Genomic DNA, 19513 nt, shown 5'->3' on the forward strand with positions numbered 1-19513 from the left:
CTGCCTCCTGAGTGCTGGGATTAAAGGCGTGTGCCACCACGCCCGGCTTCATGTTTCATTTTTTCACTAAACAGTACTGCATAGGGGGAAAAATCCATTTCTAATTCCATCTGAACTGATGGGCTGGATATATTCCAGAGTCATTCATACATTCTCCTATGGGTGGGCATTAGGGTTTTCCAAAAAGCCTAGACATGAAGAGATGATGTGGGGCACCCACTTAGGCCCTAAGTTTGCAGTACTTTAACATTCAGTCCCAAGTGGTCTGACTCCAGAGCGCATGTCTAATTATTTCACATCACTGTGCATGCTTGAGCAGGGTCCACCTGGCCATCAGGGAACTTTGACGGGTTCTCCATGGAAAATTGAAGAGAAACATGTTCAGGCTTGGGCAGGATGCATGAGGACTTACAGTAGTTGGGTTCCAGAAAAGACTGTTCTCTGCACTCTGTACCTTGGTCCTGCTAATCTTATAGATTTATGGGAAGCCATGGGCAATGATTTCCCTTAGCTTTTGGACTGCAGTGTTCCTAGATTATAGTTTTTTTTTTTTTTCTTTCTTTTTTTTTTTTTAACCTTTTTATTTGCAGGGGTGTAAAAACACTGAATCTTGTCATAGTTCTTTCTCTGCACTAAAGTGTGGGTCTTTGGGCCCAATTGAAAACTAAATGGTGGGTGTTGCACCAGATCTCTTATCTGATCGTTTTGAGGGTTGACTGTTTGCTCTTCTTTTCCAGGTAAACAGATTCAGGTATTAACGGGCCATCTGCAGTGGGTGTACTGCTGCTCGATCTCCCCTGACTGCAGCATGCTGTGCTCAGCTGCTGGTGAGAAGTCGGTAAGCCTCCAATACTGGGTCCTCAGTTCACTGAGACATGGGGCTCTAAAATGGTAGCCATGTGCATGCGTGTGTGTACGCTTGTGTGACTAAGCTGAAGTCCAGCAGAAGGCACACTGGCTGGCTCTGAGCCTCTGCACAACTCCCTTGCTATGGGCACTGTAGGGTGGAGAGGAGGGTTTGGAAGCAGGGTGCTTCATCACTGGCTTGTTCCGTCTCCAAATGGCACAAAGTGCAGTGCTTCCAACATTTTCTTTTCCCTATGGGGTCCAAGATTTTAAAAGTTACAGCCCATATCCAGATCCAAATTTCCTTTGAATTTGAATCTAATTTGACTCAGTTTGATTAGAATTTCCAATTCAAACCATGCCAGGTACAGTTACTTGTTGAACTTTTTCCTGAAGTCTAGTATATTAAAGTATTTTTATTTTGTGTGTATGAGTGTATTGCCTGCATGTATGTGAGTGCATGCTGTGTCATGCAGTGCCAACGATGGTCAGAAAAAGGCACTCAATTCCCCTGGAACTGGAGTTACACACGTTTGCTAGCCACCATGTGGGTGCTGGGAATCAGACCTGGGTCCTCTGCAGGAGCGACCAGTGCTCTTAACTGCTCAGCCATCTCTCCACCCCCTAAATCTACTATTTTTTAAAAAGTTTGGAACACAAGAAAGTTTGGAGGAACTGGTTTCTGTTTAGTTTTTGCGATTTTACTGACTTTTGCTGGATGGGATGGGACAGTTTAGAAGCAGTCAACTATTTGCACAGTTCAGGAAGTTGATCATTTGAGTTTTGGAATGAAGTTCAAGTGAAAGTTTTCTTTTTTCTTCTTCAAGATAGGGTCTCATGTAGCCCAGGCTGGCCTCAAACTTACTGTGTAGCTGAGGATGACCTTGAACTCCTGATCCTCTTGGCCTGTACCTCCTAAGTGCTGGGCCTAAACACACATCACATCTGGCATTCTGCAGTGCTAGGGATGGAACCCAGAGCTGTGTGCAGTGCTAGGCAAGTGCCTTCCAACTGAGCCACACATCTCCAGCCTCAATAGTTTTCTAAAGGCAAAAAGAAATCCTACTTTAATGATTTTCAGGCTTAAAATGATGAGCTAGGCTGGATGCAGTCATGGGCCAGATTTCCAAGGCCCTATAAGCAAGCTGAGGGGTGGTAAATGTCTCCAGGGTACCACTGCTTTGTGTAGTGGCTCCAAAACTTATATCTGATCCTACTTTTGGTTGTCAGTGGAGCAGGACTGTCCTTGGAGTAGGTCTTTCTTAGCCGTGCTTTCCTGACTGAACAGGGCTCAGAAGGCTCTGTGGATCTTTGCAGTGGGCAGCCTTTCATAAGTAGCCTGACTTGTGCTCATTTGAGGGTTTGGAGATTATCTGTTAAGTGATTTAAACTTGAATGATAGGTTCTGGGAGGGCTCTACCTAGCCAAGGGGCAGAATCAAGGAACTTAGGTACTTATCACTGCAGGTAGTGTCCTAGCACCTTGATTCTGCCCCTCACCAGACCCGTTCCTGTCCCGTTCCAGGTCTTTCTGTGGAGCATGCGATCCTACACACTAATCCGGAAGCTAGAGGGCCACCAAAGCAGTGTTGTCTCCTGTGACTTCTCTCCTGACTCTGCCTTGCTTGTCACAGCGTCTTACGATACCAGTGTGATTATGTGGGATCCCTACACTGGCGAGAGGCTAAGGTCACTCCAGTAAGGACAGTCCCTGCTCTAAATTCATTGTGGGGTGACTGATGAGAAGTGGGTTATATATGTTTCCTTGGAGTCTGAGATGGGTACAAGCATAGCCTGGCTGGAAAGGCATAGCTGGCTGAGTGCTTTGTTCTAAGCTCTCTTTAAGTCTTCTGGTTCAGGAGACCGTCAGTATTTCTGTGAGTTCAGAATATTAAACCTCAGTGACTTTTTATTTCTACCTGCTAATAACTGTAGTACCACATTCAGAGGCACCTCTGATCAAAACTGTTATTGCCAGTATGAATTTTCCTGTTCTCACAAACTTGGTCTACTTTTTTTCCCCTTCATCTCTGTTTCAAGACGCAAATGACTGGCAGTCCTGATGTATCTCAGCCTACAAAAGACTTTCAGTTTGTACCATGGCATGAAAGTGAGGGCTGACCTACTTCGCATAAGGAAATTAGCACAAAGTAGTGCTGGTAACCCTTCCCTCCCTCAGGATGCTTGGACCCTTCAAGGGGCCCTCTTTTCAAGTCTATAGTTTCCAAGGTTTTACATAAGGAGCACAGACCGAGAAGGTTCGTCTGTTGCCTATGGTTGAAGATGCTGGGGGAGGGTGACCATCATTCCAGACCTACTATCTTGTCTCTTTGTAGTCACACCCAGCTCGACCCTGCCATGGATGACAGTGATGTCCACATGAGCTCCCTGAGGTCTGTGTGCTTTTCTCCTGAAGGCTTGTACCTTGCCACGGTGGCAGATGACAGGTAAGGGGAGAGGGGCACTCGAGGTGGCTTCAGAGCAGGTACTTGCAAATAATGGCAGGCACTCCTCTGCTGGCCTCCAAGTCAGTTAACCTGTGAACCTCCCCTTCCCCCCATCTAGGCTCCTCAGAATCTGGGCTCTGGAACTGAAGGCTCCAATTGCATTTGCTCCTATGACCAATGGTCTTTGCTGCACATTCTTCCCACATGGTGGAATTATTGCCACAGGGTATGTATCTGGGAGCCAAACAGATAGGGTGGTTTCTACTGCATATACCATGCTGTCTTTAAAAGAAAGAAAATGTCTAGAATTATCTTGGCCAAGGAAATCTAAGATTATATAAAATTCACATATTCTATCCTATCATTGTATCATTTACACATGCTATTTAAATGTAGGGGGCTGGAGAGATGGCGATAGTTAAAGAGCACTCTGGCTGCTCTTGCAGAGGACCTGGGTTCTAGTCCCAGCACCCACATGGCAGCCAACAACATCCGTAACTCCAGTTCCAGGGGATCTGACGTCCTCTTCTGGCCTCCTTGGGCATTGCACAACATGGGTGCACTCACATACATGCGGGCAATACACTTACACACATTAAAAAAAAGATAAAATACCTAAATGTAATTAAAGACCAACATACAGTTCATGTTACCTAAAGTGGCTGATTCCACAAGGAAGTATCAAATTAGATGACATAGAATTTATATGGGAAATCATTTGTGGCTGAGACTACCATATTATAGCATCTAGAATTGGTAGGTGGGACCATCTGTTTTGCCTTCGAGGGTATTTTTTTTTTGTTGTCCAGACTGGTCTGAAACTCCTGAGCTCAAATCATCTTCCTTTGTCTCACAAGTAGGTGAGACACAGGCATGCATCACATGCTGACTTCTGATAACAAAGAGCCACCATTCAGTAATTAGCCTTTATAGCTCTTGGTCAGAGGTACATTTCAACCTCTGGACTCTCCTGTCATTTCAGGTCAAATCAAACACTACTATCCATCATAATGAGAACATCAATGTCCAGGGTCTACTGTAAGGTGTTGGTTTCTGTTGTTTCAGGACAAGAGATGGCCATGTCCAGTTCTGGACTGCTCCAAGAGTCCTGTCCTCACTGAAGCACTTATGTCGGAAGGCCCTTCGGAGTTTCCTGACAACTTACCAAGTCCTAGCACTGCCAATCCCCAAGAAAATGAAAGAGTTCCTCACATACAGGACTTTTTAAGCAGCGCTAACCATCCTGTTCTTTGTAGCAGAACAAATCTTCCCAGCAAGGGAATATGTGGATCCAGCCGAACTGCTGGTCTGGGTTGTCCAGACTGGTCTGAAACTCCTGAGCTCAAATCATCTTCCTTTGTCTCACAAGTAGGTGAGACACAGGCATGCATCACATGCTGACTTCTGATAACAAAGAGCCACCATTCAGTAATTAGCCTTTATAGCTCTTGGTCAGAGGTACATTTCAACCTCTGGACTCTCCTGTCATTTCAGGTCAAATCAAACACTACTATCCATCATAATGAGAACATCAATGTCCAGGGTCTACTGTAAGGTGTTGGTTTCTGTTGTTTCAGGACAAGAGATGGCCATGTCCAGTTCTGGACTGCTCCAAGAGTCCTGTCCTCACTGAAGCACTTATGTCGGAAGGCCCTTCGGAGTTTCCTGACAACTTACCAAGTCCTAGCACTGCCAATCCCCAAGAAAATGAAAGAGTTCCTCACATACAGGACTTTTTAAGCAGCGCTAACCATCCTGTTCTTTGTAGCAGAACAAATCTTCCCAGCAAGGGAATATGTGGATCCAGCCGAACTGCTGGTCTGGTTACAGTAGAACTGTGGGGTTGTGACTAGAGTGTAGTCAGCTGATCCCAGTGGACCAGTCATGGACTTTTCTCCTCATGGCACATGCAACTCGAGCTCAGAGGGAGATTCTACTTCTGAGGCGACAGAGCCTTACCTTACACCTGTGTCCACTTGTGAACGGTCTTTGTCAATCTAGTGCAGTTATTGATGTTGTTTTGGTAATAAAAGCAAGCAGGCCTCCAGAGCCTCTAGTGGAGGCAAAGTCCAAACGTCCTCAGCTGGGAGGTGACAGTTGGCATATAGCATAGTACCTGCCACCCATTTTTGGACAGCAGAAGCAAGATTAAGGTTCCCCTGCTGTGGTCAGAGGTACTTTGATGTTGGCTAGTGCCTCTCATTGGCATGATGTTTCCGTGGAGCGGTTTGGTTTGTTAACCAAGCTGCAGGGGAAGCAGAGGCTCTGCTCCTGACAGATACATAATTATTGGCTTTTATTTTTCTTTAAACAGTGGTGTGCATGTGCAGGAAATGACAAATGTGTACGTCAGATCAGAGATTGTTCCTCTAATGCATGACTGTTCAGATGGCTCCTGAGTGGTCAGTTGGCCATTTATTTAGCATAATATTTATTTGTATTTTCTCAACAGATGTTAAGGTACAACTGTGTTTTTCTCAATGGTATCTGAAAAGCAGAGCGCTTATGTGGACAGTTGTAAAGCTGTGTCTTAGTTGTGTGGAGTTGGTGTTGTCATCTCTTGGCTCATACTCTTATGTACATCTGTCTGTGGCTTGATCTCACTGGATTCATCTGCCAATTTTAACTGCCCCTAAACAGACAGCTCCTTCTAAGTACTGTTCTCCTTCAGTGGCATGCAGTTACCTAATCAAGAGACCTCATTCAGACAAAATCTGCCTTAGGAAAGTTAATATATTTTAAATTATTTTGAAAGAAATGCAACATCTTATTCTTTGGCTTTTTTAAAATTGATGCTTTATGGAGGCAGTGTTAACATTGTATGTGTTGAATAGAGGAACCTCCTCTATTGCTTGAAGAAAAACATTGCAAAATGAGGCTTTCATTGAAGGAAAAAAGTGTGTGTTTCATTTTTTCCATTAAGAAAAAAAAATCACCTTTTAAAAGTACAGCAGTTGGGGATCTGGGGCTAGATTGGGTTTGATTCTCATGAAATGCTACCTATAGTACTTGGCCATAGCTTCAAACTTTGTTGGTCTCTGTGGAGAGCAAATTCTTTAGATACAAAAGAAAATAAACTTCTTTCTTGATAGTATATAAGCTGAACTTACAGTAGGGCTGTCCTGCAACATACCCATCGTATGTTGGAAATGCCCAAGTCTGAGATATATTTTACCCAGATGATCTATTAAATAGCACAGCTCCCTGTGGAGCCTGTGAACTTCAAGATCATATGGCTGTCAGCTGTGGCTCACTGCCTCTGCTCAGCAGTGTCATGCTCATCACTAGCCCAGAAGACCAAAATTGGAAGTTACAGTTCTAACTGAATGGGTATTAATTCTGTATCATGGTACAGCCAGTTGTAAGTCAAACAATGGTAAGTTGAGGTCTCTTTATAAGAACTGGCCAGCTTTATAAGGAATAGACTCCAAGGAAAGTTTATTTTGCGATGATGAGAGAAGACTGTAATAGAACTGCCAAATGGGAAAGTCAGTATCTTTACTATAATATGAAGCGAGCAAACACTTTATTCTGTGAGGAATATGGCATAAATGTAGCACACAGTACCCAAACTGACCAAGTGAAGTTTATACAGCTACTGGCCCAAAGGTATAGTCTGAAGGCTAACAACATTAGTTTCTTTCCTTTCCACAATAGTGTTTAGAATTTGTTGGTAAGCCTTATTTTAAGACGGAAAATATATCAGGTTTTTTGTTTAAATTCTATTTTTTGAAACAAGGGTGGGAACTTGCTATGTAGACTAGGCTGGCCTTGATCTCTCAAGAGATTTGTTTTTGAGACAGTCAAACTCAAGTGTTTATCCTCCTGCCTCCATCTCCCCAGTGCTGGGATTATAGGCATATTACCATTTCAGGCAAAAAGACCAGTTTTGAAACTTTGTAGCATAATAACTTTCATCAGAAACCCATCAGTACTGACTGATTTAAGCAGATACAGAAATACTGCAAAAGAGTAGGTTCACAAATTGGAGATACTGACCTGGGGTTAGACAACACTTGCATTAGATCTGAGCACCTTTGCTCCAGACCAAACTGGGGTAGGACATTTCCTGTCATCTCAGCAACTACAGAGCCAAAAACAGTTTTTTCCCCTCTAAAAGGTAAGACATTATGGTGTGAAGTCCCTTTGTACAACTTTGCTCCCAACAGCCAGAGTGTTGTCTATGTCTGCCCACCCATGCCTGGAATGGGGAGATGGGGTAGCTGGCTTCATGTGGTGGCCCAGGGCAGCACTTCAATCCATGACCAAGTCCTCTGTTCTGCAGTCATTAGTGGGCCCTGAGACCTGGCCAGCAGGCCTTGGAGCACCTAGGCCTCTGCGACAATCAGGTCTCTGGTGACTTGAAAAGCAGCAATGAGGGAGCTCAGCTGGATCTTCTCATTAGTGCCAACAGAAAGTCTGTACCTGAAGAAAAACCCAAGGTGAGAGCCAAGCACACCCCAGATCCTGCCAAGAACAGCGGCTGCAGCCAGGGGAGAGCATGGGGTTGCTAAGAGCCACCTGGGGTCTGTGTTCCTCTAACATTTTCTTGCCCACACTGATTTAGCAACTTGCCTCAAGCTGATGAGGACAAATTAAACTTATAAAAGTTTATCAACAGCTGGTTCTGAGTTCAGCTTTACCCTAAATGCAGGTAAGGCAGATTTCATGTGGTAAAGATTTAACTGCATTAAGAGGAATTAATATAAAGATATCCTTCCTCTTAACTAAGACATTTCACTGAACTTTGGTTGTAGCACTGGTATGTGTTGGTGGGGCAGGTAGTGGGGTGGTGGTGGTTGGGAGTGTGTTCAGTCTGGGCAGTGAAACAGGACATTGGCAGTTCATCCTGTCACCTTTAACTGCCCTACAGTTAAAAACCACATTCCCAGAGTAGTGATAGGAAGTGACCTAATTATGCATATGAAAGCCAGTGGGAGCAGTCTGGAATTGGCTGGGCTGATGTTTGCTTGGCACCCGGTGCTCTCTGTCTACTTAAATGACAGCTGCCTGCTTCACTGGGGGCTAATGACAGTGTTTACTGAGCTGAGCAAAGTGGAAAATTGAGTTTGTCTGCCTTTCCCCAACTAAGCTCCAGGATGCCAAAATACCTTAAATAGCAGCTGGATAGCTGGCCTTCCCCAAATGACCTGCATGCTGATCTGAAGCAGAGTCAACAGGACCAAGGCTTTGAGGCCCGAGGAGACCCTCAGCTCAGACATGGAACTGATCTGTGCTTGTCCTCCGCATTTCCTCCTGAGGTCTTTAGGCAGAACAGCTTTAACCACACTGCATTCAGTACTGTCTCAAACTAGATGACCCATGTACAAATGAGGACATAGGCGGTGAAACCAGGCAAGCAGAAACCAAGAGCTTCTAATGGAGGAAGGAGCATTCAAAGAAATGAAATCAGGAAAACACTTACTCAATGTCTGCCATTTTGGTCAATAAATGTATCCGAACTGAAGATGGAAAGTCAACTAAGGAAAAAAAACACACAAAAATGAATCAGGTCTGTCACTTCCTAAAAATAAAAAAAGCCACAGAGGAAAAGTCTGAGTTTGAACATCATAGACACACATGGAACTTTTGACAAGTCAACATCAAACAGCTAACAGTAAACAACACAAGTTAACAGACCGCCAAGAAGCTAAAAGTGGTGTATATTCCGCTGTGATCACTATTTTGTGATTCTTCATAGTGTAAAAAAAACATACAGGCTGGGAGTGTAGCTCAGTGGCAGGGTGTCTGCTCAGTATCCATAAGGACCTGAGTTCAATTTCCAGCCCAGCAATTGTCGACCAGATAAAAACACACATCCCAATCCACAGTGATCAACACTGGCAAGTCAATACTGCCCTTGGTGGGCGACAACTCTAAAGTTAACTTGAAAGCTCACTTTACTGTCTAGTGACAAGTTCTGCACGGGCACAAACAGCACTCATGGCCTGATGCAGCTATGTCTGCAGACGGCTGCTGGGAGAAAAGCTTCTCCAAAATGATGGAGGGTCCCTGGGAGCCTCTCCCAAAGCCTGACATTGGTTTTCCCCCTGCAAGTCTGATTTAATCATCTGGGGTAATTCCTGACTACTGCCCAAGCTGAGTATCAATTCACTGAATAGAAGGCAAGCCTAGGAACTTAAAGAGGCAGCTTCCGTAAGGCCATTCTGGTGTACATGAAGATAAATATTCTCCCTCGTTAAGGACAATATTCTTTTAGAAATGTAATTTATGGGATGGGAGAGTAGTTCAGTGGTTAAAATGTACCAGTCCTGGGTTCAGATCCCCAATACCATAAAGAAAAGAGGGCTGAGGCAATAGCTCAGAAGCAGAGTGTCTGCCTACTAGGTGCAAGGCCCTGGTTCAACTGAGAGTGAAAATTAAAATACCCTATTTACTACTGTAAAAATCCCCTTGAGGAAGTAGCCTCCAGGAGTTTATTTCTACTTTCCCCAGCAGTTCCAGAAATTAAAAGCAGCTTTTTGGAAGAAAGTTGTAAACAGCAATTCAGAACTGCTAACAACGAAGGGTCAGACACTTCCTTTTCTTTGCTCAGGAACTGAGGCTGTATAATCTTTGCAACCATCCCCAAGTGTGTGACTTCCCTGGTTCCTCCTGAGGGATTACCATAGTTACCTCTGTGCACAAACAAGTGAATCTCAGTCAGGATGTCATGTAGCGCCAAGCCCTTCAGAGTTTTCAACTCCATGATATCTAGGAGGAGCAGCTAAGGTGAAGGAAACGTCAGAACATGTGGCAGAGGCCTGAATCCCAACCCTGGTGAGTGACTTCAAAGCAGGGCTTTCATCCCAAAGCAGCTTTCCCTCGTATGATTTCAAGCTGCATACTGGGCCCCAATTCTTACTTTAGCTGTTTTATCACTGCCGGCCTTAGCTTTTCATGTCACAGCAAAACAAGGTCCACTTTAATGATTGCCTCTTCTACCTCAAGGCCCAACTGCCTTCTTCCCATCTGTGAGCAAAGCACTTTCAGCCTCACACAGGCCAGAGCCACTCAGGAAGACAGAAAAGATGCTCTCCACCTGCAGACACCTGCTCCCACAAGCAGACCAGCTGTCTGTCCCCTGGGAGGTGAAGGACTGGGTGCAGCCTGGGCTCCTTGGCCACTGTTGGGTCTCAGGGCTTGCAGCTAGCTGGCAGTGGGCAGCAGAAAGGATACTTCTGTAGGCTGTGGTGAAGTCTTGATTCAGCATCCAGTCAAGAATGTTGGCAATGTCTGTCTTGAGCGGGTGCCCAGTGCAAGTGTAGACGCTCTCCTCTGTCACCTTCCCAAAGGCCATATTGGTACTCTGCAGACAGGAAACTCCAGGCTGTCAGCAACTGCCCTGCTGTAGCAGTGACATGACTTGGGCCCAGGACAAGGTGAAGCCTGTATTTTCACATTGGAAGGGCACCCCTCCTGAAGATGCTGCTGCTTGGCTGGGGGTCTGCAGACCTGTCCCCTACCTTCTCCTTGTTGTCTATGATTCTTGCACTTAACACAAAGGGCAGGGGTTCTGGTTTTCTGAATGAAAAGATGGACTAGCAAGCCTGTGTCTTTCTTGCAAAGCTATCTGAGGCAATGGTTTAATATGTGCTTCGACTGGGACCTTACCTGCAAAATGTTCAGAGCCCTTCGCATGTCCCCATTGGACAGAGTGACAAGAGCCTTCATTCCATCTTCACTTATATCAACTCTGCAAGAAAAAGGGCAAAAGTGGCTAACAAAAGCCCCTTAGAATGTAAGAATCTGCTATGGGAACAGATGTTGTTGAGTGATTAGGGCTTTAAGAAAGAGTAACAGTGAAACAGAGCCAACGCTCTGGATCTAGGACTATTCCAGTGCTTAGGGACGCAGGTTCATATGAGCAGGTGTAGTCCATCCGAACTCTAATGGAGGATTAAGGCCTGGAGGAAGTGGCTTTCTCTGAGCAGAAAGAGCCATCACAGGGCTGCTTGGCTGGCTACTTGCTTGGCCTCCTGTCACCAGAATGTGTCTCAGAACCTAATGGAGGGACTCAGAGCAGGCAGTTCAGAGACAGGGGCAGCTTCTAGGAAGGAGGGTGGGTTCAAGAAAAAGTAGATGGCTCATGAGGCAGAATCTGTATCCCAGAGCAAACAACTGTGGTCCCCAAGGCTTCCCTTGTGCTAGGCACTCTGCTGTGTCACCCAGGGCCTCTATGCCACTCACCCCCAAGACTCTTGCCCTTCCTTATTGTAAAGTGACTCACTTCTCTTCTTCTACAACATGTTCCAGGCGGGGAACCATGAGTTCAGGTGTCAGGGGACCAAATCGGAACCTCGTGCACCTGGACTGCAAGGCAGGGATGATCTTGGACAGATAGTTACAGATGAGGCAAAACCTGGTATTTTCCGTGAACTTCTCAATCACTGGTGAAAGAAAGCAAACCACCTCATATCAAAGCCTACTCTGGTTTTTTGGAGGACCTAAAGTGCTGTCACAGGGAGGGTACAGGAAGACTTACCATGACAAAAAGTGGGGAGCTACCTACAAGTGGGAGTCAGCAACAGGTCTAGCTCAGCCACCATCCTATTTTTTTCTTTTTGGCCTTTTTTAAAAAAAAACATTTTTATTTTATGTGTATGAGTGTACTGCCTGTATGTAAGTGCACCCATGTCATGCAGTGCCTGCAGAGATCAGAAGAAGCTGTCAGAGTCCCTGGAAATGGAGTTACAGATAGTTGTTAGCCACCATGTAGGTGCTGGAATTCAAAGCTGGGTCCTCTGCAAGAACAGCCAGTGCTCTTAACCTCTGAGCCATTTCTCCAGCCCCCTTTTGGAGACAGGGTCTCCCTATAGCCCCAGATGGCCTGGAACACGCTATATGGACTAGGCTGGTCTCAATATCACAGAGATCTACTTGCCTTTGCGTTCCGAGTACTGGGACTAAAGGCATGCATCACCACACCCAGCTCTGTTGTTTACTTTTGACACAGGGTCTCACTCAATAGCCCAGGTTAGCCTCAAACTGCAGGTGATCCTCCTGCTGAAGCTTCCTGAATGCTGGAATTACAGGCATGAGCCAGCTTGCCACTGTACTGTCAAAGCCAATGAACATATAGCACTTCTCTAAGATTTCACAAAATGCACCATTTTTTCTAATTAAAAAAAAAATTTTTTTTGAGACAGGGTCTTGCCAGCTGCCTACAACTCGCTGTACAGACCAGGCTGGCCTCAATTTCAGAGATCTGCCAGCCTCTACTTCCTGGACGCTGGGACTAAAGAGGTGTATCACACCATTGAAAACACTCAAGGGAGCAACAGCCAGAGCTGAGAGATGCACAGGACACTACTGTCACTCTGCAGGGATCCAGTGTCCCTGCACAGGAATCTGCCCACACCCACACTGACAGTCACTCTGCAGAGCAAGATGCTGAAGGAAGGCTGCCAACATTCTCAGGACCAGAAGATAGTCCAACTGTCCTCCCCCTCCCTCCTCCTCTCTCCAACCGGTACTGCAATTCCCTCCTTCCCAGACTCCTGCAGTTGCTCTTCTCCCACGGTCAAGTCTCTCAGCATCTTAGTGAGAGATGCTCACTAAGAGTCCATAAAAAGAAAGGGGCTGCACTGGTGCCATTCCACAGGACTTACTCCCCTCCCAGTTGCTCCCTCGACAAACTGAAGGAATGCCAGCTGAGGCCACACTTCTCTTTCCTGCTGGGTATATTTTGTGCTGGAGAGTACCTGGCAGAATCTGTCCAGTAGATTAGGAATTTAAGTCTTTCTGTATTCCCCCCAGATTCCCAACCTGAACTAAACCTGGTAGTGGAGGAGGATGAAATGCCAAAACCCAGCCAAACTCAGGTCCTGGCAGGGCTTCTATCTTTCGGCTACTGAAGGGGACTTGGCTATGGGTCAGTCTTGTGTAAGATCACCAGGTATACAGACGTACCTCCTGACCAGAAGATGATCTCAGACCCAGAATTCCTAGCTCTTTTCAGTACGTATACTCCTCAGTCAACACACCACAATAAGCAGCAATTCTTACCCCGCCTCAAAGCATTCTGGGCATCTTGAGTCATGGCATCGGCTTCATCCAGGATAACGAGTTTAAACCCTTTCCTAGGAAAGCAAACGCATGCCTGAGATTTCTTCAATCTCACTTTGACACCTACGCCAGTCTACATCTTACATTCGGGATACCTCATCATGTATCCATCTCTCCCAGAACTCTAAGGAAGGCTCATGCCTGTGGTCACACAGACAGGAAATGCCCCAGCATGCCTCCACCCCTTAGTGAGAAGTGAGTTCTAACTTCTTTAGTATAGTATTTTGTGTCTGCATCTTCGTTCCTCACAGTTCCCTACTGCTAGCCATTTGTCAGTGGGGCTGGGGCTGGAACCCAGGGCTCTGTGTATGCTACGTATGAACTTTATCATGGAACCACACCCGCAGCCCCACAATCTGCCTTTCCACCTCCTCCACATATACCCAAGGCTTTTTACCTTTTCCTTTTTTTAATAAAAAATGTTTAAATTGCAGGGCTGTAAAGATGGCTCAGCAGTTAAGAACACTGACTGTTCTTACAGAAGACCTGGGTTCGAATCCCAGCACCCACATGGCAGCTAACAACTGTCCGTAACTCCAGTTCCAGGGGATCCAACAGCCTCTTCTGTCCTCCGAGGGCATTGCACGACACAGGTGCACTTACCTACATGCAAGCAATACATGCATACACATAAAATAATAATTAAAATTTTTTTTTTTGCTGGGTGTGGTGGCGCACGCCTTTAATCCCAGCACTCGGGAGGCAGAGGCAGGCGGATCTCTGTGAGTTCAAGGCCAGCCTGGTCTATATAGCAAGTTCCAGGACAGCTGGGGCTACAGGGAGACCCTGTCTCAAAAATACCAAAAAAAATAATAATAATTTTTTAAAAATTGCATTCATCTTGTGTGGGTAGGTTCGAATGCCACAGTGCACATGTGGAGGTCAGAGGATGACTTGTGGGAGTGGTTCTCTCCTTCCACCATGTGGGCCTCAGGGATTGAGCTCAGGTCGTGAAGCTTGGCAGTAAGTTCCTTTCCCTGCCGCGCCATCTCACCAGCCTAGCCCCTCTTTTTATTTTGACCACTCCACCAGCTATCCTTCCTGATTTCAATGATTTCTGTTCAAATTCAAACCAACTCATCTAGTCTTGTATGCAATTTCTCCTCAGCTAACTTCCACCGTGGAGTTGGTGTTCCCGAAAGTGCTACACCCGAAGATTCAGGCAGCATTTACATTATACTTGTCACCCTCATCCTTTTCTGCTTCTGACAAACTCATGCTTTATCTTTATAATCTGACCAATGAGAAGATCAAAAATGAAAAAAATCACTTCCCAATCAAAATCTCGAGGGAGAGAGATTATACAAATCATTCTTACTTAAAGATTGTTCTTGTACTGGCAAAGCTCAGGATTGGTCCCCGAACGATATCGATTCCGCGGTCATCTGAAGCATTCAGCTGCATGTGAAGAGGGAGGCTACAGTGAAACATACATGGCTTGCTAGCTCAGAATTCCTGGCTTGACGGGATGTCTTTAGCAACCCAGTGGTAGTATTAACTACTGTCTGGGTCTAATATCGGCTAAGATACAACCATTAAAAAAATCATTTGTGCTTAAACCTCACTAAACTATCACCTTATGTCCATGCTGTCCCACCCAACAAGGACCATTTCCACATAAATTTATGAAATAAATATAGGCCTAGTCAGCCCAAGCCAGTTCCTCTGCAACAAGCAAACCGGTGCTAATTTTAGTCATCCTAACACAGAGGCCATGTCTTACATAAACCGAAGTAAGAAGAATACTAATAGCAATGGGCTAAGACCTCTGCCAAATGCTTTTTTCTGAGACAGGGTTTCATGTAGCCCAGGCTGTCTTTGAACTCCCATTGTAGTTGAGGATGACCTTGAACTTCTGATACTCCTGTTTCCACTTCCTAAATGCTAGGATTATAGGTATGCAATGCAATACGATCAGTGTATTTGATACTGAGGATCAAACCAGGGCTTGGGCACAGTAAGCCAGGACTCTACCAACTAAATTCTTGCAGAACACATTTAGAATTTTGAAATCTAAGGGTAGCAGTCAAGGTCCCAAGGATATATAGATGGTGTATTTGATCTGAGGACGTTAACCTAAGCACTACACAGACCCTGTTGGCCAAACCCAACCAGGATCCAGAAAGCCAGAGAGCCTGTGGCCAATACAGCTTGGCTTCCTGGGCAGCTGGAGTAAACAGAACTAAAGAGAATGGAGGCTTCAGGTACTGCAGAGTGAGAATCAGCCCATTCACCTCCAAGACCATGGAGCCCAATTCTTTCTCTCTGTACAGCTGCTTAGCACAGGCCAGGATGGTGGATGTCTTTCCTGTCCCTGGAGGACCATAGAGAAGCAGGTGTGGCAGGCGGTCTTCGCTGATGAACTTCTGAACTAAGGATCAGGAGGACAGAGAGAAAACATCAGTCTTTGCAACCCACACATTTATGAAAGACCTTGAATTGGCTAAATGCACTTTAAATAACCCCTCACAATGTCCAAATCAGAGACAGGCACAAGGAGGGAAAATCTTTAAGTGGTTTCAATAGGTCTTCCACAAACTCATATGCTCAATTCTTGGTCCCCAGCTAGATATCTTAGGAGGTTCTCCAAGGGCAGAGGCACAGCCTGGTTGGAGCAAGCAGGTCACTAGAGGCATGTCTCTGAAGGTTATACCTGGCCCCCAGTCCCTTCCTAGCTCTCTACTTCCTGCACTAGGAGGTGAACAGCCTCTCTCTCTACATGACCCTATCAGTGTTCTGCCTCATCAAGGGCTGAGAGTCGATGGAGCCAAGGACTATAGACAGAAGCCTCTGAAACCATGAGCCAAAATAATTTTTTCCTCCTTTAAAACTGTTTTCTTTGTGGGGACTGAAGAGATGGCTCAGCAGTGAAGAACATGTACTGCTCTTGGAGAGGACCTGAGTTCAGTTCCCTGTACCCAAGTCACAGCTCATAATCACCTGTAATCCCAGCTTCAAGGAACCCAACACCCTCTTCTGGCCTCCATAGGCATCTACACTCACATGGATCCACACACAGATACACATAATTAAAAAAAAGATCTTTACAGAAATTGTCTTCGTAGGTTATTTTGGTCCCAACTACAAAATATAGCACACCAGTCTACAAGGCTCATCAGATCCTCTAGGACAACACTCAGCAGAGACGACACCACCAACACACAAATACAAGTCCTCCCAGATAGTAACAGCAACAGACACAAGGATACTCACTGGTACTCAGAATGTCCTGGTGAGAAATGAGATCATTCAGTGTTTGCGGCCGGTACTTTTCAACCCTGAAACACCATTTAGCATTTGTTACAGCATATATAAATGCAAGCATGTTTGGCTATGTGTAAAGGAATGCTTTCATGTCCCAAGTAAAACAGGAGAGAAACAAGCCCTTCACATTTGACTGCAGACTGGTGGTTCTCAATCAGGTTTTGTCCTCCAAGGGCAACTGGTGACAGTTGTTACAACTGGACAGAGGGTGTGACTAGCATCTGGTGGGCAGGTGCCAGGGGCTTTGAACATCATACATGCACAGAACAGCTCCCCTGTTGCTCCTAGACAGTGCCTCCAAGTGTCAACAACTCTGAGGTTCACCAATTCCGCTGCAACCTCACCTTTCCATCTGTGTCTAGTCTCAACTTGGATGGGTTTACTGCTATGTCACCTTGAATTTGAACTCATACTCAAATATCCATCAACAGTGAGTCAACCGGTAGCATGTTGCTGCCTGCATGCAATGCAGTTATATTTGGCTATGAAAAGGGAACTAGGCACTGAACCATGCCACAATTCAGAACTCTGAGTTCGAGAAGCTAGACTCAAAAGGCCACACAGTATGATTATGCTCCTGTGAAATAGGCCAGTCCACAGACAGGAAACAGATGAGTGACTGCTTGGGGTTGGAAGAAGGGGAAAGTAAGTAAGTTCTGAGGTGGTGAACTTGGAAGTTTCCCTCAATCAAACCAACTTTCATCAGTCTATAAAATTTACACTGTATTTTATGTGTGATCCAAAACAATTCTTCCTCTAGCGTAAGCCAAAAAACCCAAAAGGCGGACAGCCCTACCTTTAAGTGCCAATAATTGAAGTAAAACCGTTAAGAACATAAGGTCTGAGGCTGGTGAGATGGCTCAGCAGATAAAGATGCTTGCCACCAAGCCTGACAGGCAGCGTTTGAACCCCAGGACCCCCACATGGTGGAAGGAGAGAATCACCACCCGGACCCCGCAGACAAACAGAATCTATACATAGAAAATGAATGCAACCTCTGAATTTGGACTGAGTTCAAATCTAAGCCTATTTCTCTGAAGGATGCAGCTTCCTTGTATGTAAAACTAAAAACAAACAAAAATAGAAACTACCTCAGGATTCTGGTAAGCACAAGGCATCTAAAACGAGACCTTAAGCTCATGGAGCGGCCCTTCTGTTATTGCTCTAGTTTAAAACAAGATGCAGGGACTGAAGAGATGGCTCAGCAGTTAAAAGAGCACCGGCTGTTCTTACAGAGGACCCGGGTTCGATTCCCAGCACCCATGTGGCGACTAACAACCTTCCATAACTCTAGTTCCAGGGGATCTGACGCCCTCTTCTGACCTCCCTGGACACTGCACGACACAGGTGCACTTACATACATACAGGCAATACAACCCGTACACGTAAAATAAAAATAATATTTAAAAAGAGACACGGCGGCCCGGCTTCAGGCCCACGCAAGTCCGAGGCCACAGACGCTCCCCAGGTGGCCCTCCATGCAGGCCACCGAGCACCCGGGCTGCTGCGGGTGGGGTCCACAACGCTAGAGCGGAAGCGGGGATGCGGGCGGCACGTGGCGCCTCTCCTACCAGGGCAGGTTGCGGAGCCGTGCGGCCGCGGGCTGCAGCGTAGGCGCCGAGGCCTCCATGGCGGGACCGAGGCGCGCGGGAACCGAGCTCGGCGCCGGCCTCGGAGTTCGCGCGCAAACGCAACCCTCGCGAGGCTTCGCCTACCGCTTCCGACTTCCTCTAGCGGTCCCGCCTCCTGCCCGTTGCAGAGGCGCTGGTTGCTAGGTTGTAGGGGGCGGGAGCCTTCCGCCTCCCAGCCGCACTGGCTTCCCGAGAGACCAGCCCGGACCGCCTGCGGGCAGCCTGGACGTAGCTCCAGAGGAGAAACAGTCCGGCGGATGGGGGTGGGGCCCAGGGCGCCTGGAGTCCATGCCTAGTGACGCATGCTGCAACACACACTCACACATACTAACAAACACACATACGCATGTACACACACATATATACACAAACATATACTCACACATATACACACATATGAACACACACACACGCACACGCACACGAGAGATGCCCATGGGAAAAAAACCTGCAATGCCTTTCAGCCCCAAACAGGAAAGTGAATGCTTAGAAGTGAAAATTCCAAACACAGCTTCCACCTACCTATTATTCTGAACTAACCCCCACCCAACGAACTTTAGAAGAGCAACTTCCAGAAACCTAGTCCATAATGCAAACATAAAGCTAAACTTCTAGTTGGGCTAGGGTATGTACATGGGATAGGAATAGTTCATGGACACATACAACACAGGTCTCTCTACTCAGCACTGGGAGGATGAGGCAGGAGGATCATGAGTACAAGACCACATAGTCTCTGTGTGTGTTTATGCACATATATGTATTTTTCCTGAAGTGAGGGGATTCCATGCTAGTTTTTTTTAAATATTTCATTTATTTACTTTTATGTTATGTATATGAATGTGTGCCCCCCCCCCCGCACAAATTTAAATGCACCTTGTGTGTGCTATGCCTCAGCAGGCCAGAAGAGGGTGTCAGATCCCCTGGAACTGGACTTAAGGTTGGGTGTTAATTTATTTATTTATTGAGATGGGGTTTCCCTGTAGCCCCAGCTGACCTGGAACTGGCTACATAGACCAGACCGGCCTTGAGATAGGGACCTGCCTGCCTCCTGAGTGCTGAGATTAAAGGTATGGGCCACCACACCTGGCTGTTTGATTTTTGAGAAAGATTTTCATTCTATTGCCTAGGCTGGCCTGGAGCTCACTATGTAGCTCAGGCTAGCCTTGAACTCCCAGCAATCTCCCTGCCTTCAGCCTCTCAAGTGCTGGGAAATAAAGTCTTTAAAAAATTATTTATGTTTATGAGATTTTGTCTGCTT

The 19513-nt window shown here is 46.1% G+C and overlaps 2 protein-coding genes across 3 annotated transcripts in view; one reads left to right on the forward strand and one right to left on the reverse strand.

Annotated features, from left to right (window-relative positions):
- Wsb2 (WD repeat and SOCS box containing 2) overlaps nt 1-6181 on the forward strand; it is a 24282-nt gene extending 18101 nt beyond the window's left edge. The window contains exons 5-10 of the mRNA XM_029570605.1: nt 738-838; nt 2371-2543; nt 3182-3292; nt 3411-3518; nt 4358-4592; nt 5105-6181. Coding sequence (XP_029426465.1) covers nt 738-838; nt 2371-2543; nt 3182-3292; nt 3411-3518; nt 4358-4520 — 656 coding nt within the window. The 3' untranslated portion in view covers nt 4521-4592; nt 5105-6181. The remainder of the gene's footprint in view (nt 1-737; nt 839-2370; nt 2544-3181; nt 3293-3410; nt 3519-4357; nt 4593-5104) is intronic.
- Nucleotides 6182-6799: 618 nt separating this feature from the next.
- Rfc5 (replication factor C subunit 5) lies at nt 6800-18351 on the reverse strand. 2 transcript variants are annotated; one of them, XM_008847446.3, is made up of 11 exons: nt 18196-18351; nt 16574-16638; nt 15595-15731; nt 14679-14758; nt 13301-13374; nt 11523-11682; nt 10907-10988; nt 10472-10601; nt 9929-10006; nt 8718-8772; nt 6800-7717 (listed from the first exon to the last, which is right to left on the reverse strand). In XM_008847446.3, exons 1-11 carry the CDS (start codon nt 18252-18254, stop codon nt 7621-7623), a joined length of 1017 nt encoding a protein of 338 aa, XP_008845668.1. In that variant the 5' UTR covers nt 18255-18351; the 3' UTR covers nt 6800-7620. The 2 variants fall into 2 exon arrangements, 1 of the variants encoding a protein (XP_008845668.1); XR_003851804.1 differs by having other exon boundaries at nt 7631-7717; nt 9929-10019.
- Nucleotides 18352-19513: the final 1162 nt, after the last annotated feature.

The sequence above is a fragment of the Nannospalax galili genome, unplaced genomic scaffold, assembly GCF_000622305.1.
Source record: "Nannospalax galili isolate Female #2095 unplaced genomic scaffold, S.galili_v1.0 scaffold120, whole genome shotgun sequence".
Taxonomy (NCBI): domain Eukaryota; kingdom Metazoa; phylum Chordata; class Mammalia; order Rodentia; family Spalacidae; genus Nannospalax; species Nannospalax galili.